We start from the raw sequence: 5000 nt of genomic DNA on the forward strand, positions 1-5000 counted from the left end.
GTCCAAATTACCCCAAACATGGGGAACTAAACATGGAAGGAAGAAAAAGGCCGAATGAGAAGATTTAGGCGAGGGCTAGGAAGATTTATTTAATTCGCTCTCGAAGCTGAGAACCCCTGGACCAAGCTGGGATGGAGTGAAATGGAGCTTCCTTGAGTTGCTCGAGTGTCAATTGAGACAGCATTTGGCATCAACACGGGATGTTTGGAGTCCTGGTTCATGGAATTAATGGAGAAATCTTTCGCGGGGCGTTCAATCGAGGTTGAATGAAGAGAACTATCGGAACGGAAGGGGAAAATCGACTCCGTATTTGAGGGGATTGAAAACAATTTACAATCGTATTACGACTATGATAATGGATTGATTCGTTCTCAGAAATCAACAATAGCGTTCAGTTGCTGGCACATCAACCGGATGCAAAATTATTTCGATGAATCGTGATTGAACCCTTTGTTTGCGTGGCCATGTACTGACAGCTTTAATTAACATATACGGTTCTCTTTTACGTTTCCGTTTGCAGATCAAAGCCTACGAAAAGACAGAATGCCACGATGAGAGGCGAAAACAGGCGCGCGACATCTACGATAACTACATCATGAAGGAGATGCTGTCCCACACACACGTAAGCAAACAAAGCCATAGCATATGGCATAGCTTGTATAGCAGTGCGTTACCGTCTAATAAATCCGCTTACTATCGCCCTCGTTCAGGAATACTCCAAGGAAGCGGTGGCGCATGTCCAGAAGTATCTGATGAAGAACGAAGTCCCGGTGAACCTGTTCGAGCCGTACATCGAGGAAATCTTTCACCATCTGCGTGGCGAACCGTTTCGGAAGTTTCTCGAAAGTGACAAGTACACCCGCTTCTGCCAGTGGAAGAACCTGGAGCTCAACATACAGGTGAGCAACGCTCCCGTCGCTGTACGAGCGAACCAACAAAAGACCGACGAGAAGCTCATCGAAAGCAAGAGCGAAATCGATTGTTCCGAGCGCACCAGGAGTTAGCTTTGGGAAGCTAAATTCCGGGACCAGTCTGTCAGGGCAAGGGTTTGGGTCCCGTTTTGACGTTGTTGATGAAAAGCTGCGAAAGTGGTAGCAGAAACAGGATCTATTTTTAAGTCAGAGCGCTGAAAGCGGTGTAGGCTGTCGGCCGACCAGGTGGTTCATTCGGGTCCCTGATCTATTTTTAGTACGGTCCGGCTCGTCGGTTTCGTCCTGGGATAGTGTCGGATGGATCATGTTTCGTACGCCGGCGTTTTGGTGAATTGCGAAATTCCATCGCAGCATTCTCAATGAGAGCTCTCTCTTTCTCTCTTACCTTCTCTCCTGGTTGATGCGGATTCCTCAGTTCTGTGGCCACAAGCCGCACGTCTGACACCATGTGACACCAAAAGAGGAACCGCAAAACGTGCCGGTTCGACGAGTGTTTGTAAACGTTTGTACTTTAGTACTGACTCCTCTGGAATGCCAGCCGTTAGGACATTCGTAGAGCTTTAATTTCGGTTTATACCGGCAAAACAATCCGTGGTATGGCATCGATCTGTATCGATCTGGCGCTAAAAATGGCATTGATATGCTGCTAGATGAAAACAGCAATTCATTCAATTTAACAATAGGAAAGCATATCGATGGTCGTAAATTTCGAAAATAGTTCCAAAATGCCTTCCATTAAAAAAGGTTCAAGGCAGACTATCGCTCTCACTCTCAAGCGACCCCCATTCACCAAGAGCAAGGATCGGGCCTAAGCCTACTGAGCTATGCCTACGGCACGTGTCAGGCACGGAACGAGCTAATCCTTTATCTCGGATATAGGTTCTCGGAATCATGGCTCTCTTTGAATCAGATAAATCTACAATCTTACCAGCACCGCCACCGATTCTCTGTCTATCTGGGGACGATAAGATTTATCACATTTCAAGTGGGAGGATTTGGTGTATGCCACCCCTTCCCTTCGCGGACCCTACCGTGCCCCCCGTGCCTTGTGTGTGCGCCCCTGTGTGAAGTGTGTGATACCGGCCCATCAACAATTCCGTTGCATAAGCTCTGACCCGGTATGATAGCGAGCGTCGTCAGGGGGGTGGCGACAACGCAGCGCTCGAAGCGTCATGTCGTCACAGATAGAGCGACATGACGAAAGCGTCCTCTAGCTTCAGGCTTCAACGGAAGGAAGCGAAAATTACTCTACATGCTTGGCCGAACCCTTCATCAGTGATGGAAAGGGTGAGAGAAAGAGCGAGCAAGAGAGAGACAAGGGAGAGAGAGAGCGCGAGCAGGCATGCGAGTGACACTGTTTATGGTGCCTGGACTTACCATTTTCTCCTTCATATATCTTGGTACATCGAGCACAAGCACAAGAGTGCAACACACGCGTGCTGGTGCCGGTGGAAAGAACATCATTATCTTTTAAGTCTCTGGTGCCGCCTCTGGGGCATGGTGTGCGAGGGAAGGTGGAGAGGTTTTGTCACGTGGACACGTTCCTTTCATACATTCGACTTTGATCATACGCCACACTCTCGGTGGTGCGCTTTCACGTGAAGAGTGTGTGTGTGTGTGTGTGCTGGGGAACTGTATCCCGCCAGTCCCGTCGCACAAATAGCCATTGGCAACGCATGCCCGCTAGTTCCCCTTTTGTTGTCACTGGTTTTCGGTGAGATTTGAAAATGGAGAAAGTCCATGAAAGCTCGCAGAGTCCTTAGAGCATGGCTTCAGGAGCACGGAGATGTCACCAGATGCTCGAGATGAATACGACTTTTGAAGGTTGTGCGCTTGTGTGCGTGTGTGCGAGATTGTGCTAGGACAGATTGGATATGGAGATGTGCTTTGCTGTAATTGAGCCATTATGTGCCACTTATCACTGGATCTCATTTGTACCCCCGTGGGCGATCCGAAGCTGTCACACTTGATTCCGCTGAGATCCTAACCATACAACTGGCTAACGCTTACGTTCCTAGTCTCGTCTCCCTATCTTATCTATCGCAGCCACAGGACGACCGACCGTTTTTTTTTACAAAGCACCATGCGCCTCCATTTCATAGAAAGCAATATGCCGTTTCTAGAATGCTTTAGCAGCTCATACTATCTGAACTCATACGGTTAGCACGTTTGAAAGGGTTGCCCCTTTCTTGGCAACAGCAAAAGCACTATTTGCGCCGTATCTCTTGGCCATTTTAAAGGATGCCTCGTGTCCTGGCGCGAGCTGTAGTCGGAGAGCTGCAATAACAGAAAAGTTTTCCCACGGCAGCATAAGTCTCACAGTAGTGCGCTTACCACCAGTGGCCCCGACCAGGTTTGCTGATTAGATTAGTTTTTCATAGCGTTTTATGCTGTGATAGGCCAAAACTTTCCCCACAATATGACCGCCGCCTTGTGGGGTGGGTAATAAAAATATTGCCAGCCGAGAATCGAGGGAACAAAAAAAAATTCAACACAACTTGCCCTACGCCAAACCGCTGCTCCCGTTGCGTTGGTACAAACACGTTTGCCTCGATTCTGTGGTTCCACTTTGGCTACCGGAGTTTAGCTACCGGGGTGCGCCTTTTTCATCTTCTTTTTTTGTGTGTGTGTGCTTCGATAAGAAGAGGTCTCCACGGCTGCTCGGGAGGGTAGAGATGCTGGAGCGTAAAACTTTAACGAGCTTCTGAGGCACTGGGAAAACCGAACCGACCGTCCGTCCGTCCGTCCGTTCGAGGGCGAGTTTGGTGTGTTTTCAATAGCCACGAGACACCGTTTAGCGTAACTATTCGGGAAAGTTTCTCAAAACAGACCCACTCGCTCCTCCCCTCGTGTAGTGGGATGGTAGTGTGGTTCGCCGTTGGTCCGGGAATGCTGCTCGTCGATTTCCTTTGATCGTCCAAAAGGTTTCAGGTTTATTGATTTTTTGTTCAAATTGTTCACGGAAGGATCTCTCTGGCGGTCGCTGGTCCCGAGGTTTATGTGGAATAATGTTTTGTTAAACACATTAGGCCACGATTAGGTCTACTTGAGCAACACTAAACCTCCTGGGCGGCGCTATCATGCTTCACACAATCGCGAAGCTCTTGGCCATTTTAATCGATTGATTGACGCGCAAAGATCGAACCAATTTATGCCCGAACCTCGCAACCTCCAAGACACCGAAAGAGCGAACGAGGATCCTCTCTCGCTTTCCTTGTTACGGGCTGTGACTCCCTCTGCATGCGTTGGTTTGGGATGTCTGCATTCTTTATCAGTACAGTGACACCCGCATGCACACCGCTCTGAACTGCCTGCCACACACGTTCCCTCATTTGTCTGTCTCTCTGTGTGTCTGTGTGTCTGCGTGTCTGTATGTGTGTGTGTTTGTGAAGGAGGTCTGTCTGTTTCGATGATAGAAGCTTAACCGGATGAGTGATTTCATTTTTTCGCTCCAACGAGGAGGAATGGAATGACTTGATTTCATTCTCCATTTCTTTTCATGACAGCCACGACAACAAAGACCGGCGCCAGTGACGGCGTGCGCGTGTGTGTATGTGTCACTCTCTCTTTCTCTTTCTCTCTATCTCTCTCTAACTGGGCTTTCAGTTCGCCGGTCCACTGCCAAGCTTGGTGGCTGTGTCTTCCGGTATCCAGTTCGCAGAACTGATTCAATCGCGTGTACCTTTCACTGTTACACAGAGAGAGAGAGAGAGAGAGAAAGAGAGAGGCCAGAGTCACATTTTGTCAAATCCTGTCATCCCACCCACCCGCCCACCAAACCAATGGCCAACCGATAGCTCATCGCTACACTTAAAGTCATAAAAACGAACGATAATGACGTAAAGTGGTAGCGCTTGTCGTAGTGTGGCGCCTCCGCTCTGAGAGCAGAGTTTGGTCCAGGGCGATGCCACGATAATTGGGTTATGCCTTTTCGGGGGGAGGGGATGCTGAATCGGGAGAAGGAAAGGCAATAAATTCTCGCTTCTGGGTAATTAGACGGATGACACGCAGACACACACACACACACGGGCGGGTAGCTGTGGTCACTCAGGCTTCTCTGGTTGCGCC

At 49.0% G+C, this 5000-nt stretch overlaps 1 protein-coding gene across 7 annotated transcripts in view; it reads left to right on the forward strand.

Moving 5' to 3' along the window:
* The window catches only part of LOC125957470 (G protein-coupled receptor kinase 1), an 83641-nt gene that overhangs the window by 66323 nt on the left and 12318 nt on the right, over nucleotides 1–5000 (forward strand). For all 7 annotated transcript variants that reach the window (XM_049690197.1, XM_049690192.1, XM_049690199.1 and 4 more), the window contains exons 5-6: nucleotides 521–622; nucleotides 711–899. In XM_049690197.1, the coding sequence (XP_049546154.1) occupies nucleotides 521–622; nucleotides 711–899 (291 nt within the window). The remainder of the gene's footprint in view (nucleotides 1–520; nucleotides 623–710; nucleotides 900–5000) is intronic.

Source organism: Anopheles darlingi, chromosome 3, assembly GCF_943734745.1.
Source record: "Anopheles darlingi chromosome 3, idAnoDarlMG_H_01, whole genome shotgun sequence".
Lineage (NCBI taxonomy): Eukaryota > Metazoa > Arthropoda > Insecta > Diptera > Culicidae > Anopheles > Anopheles darlingi.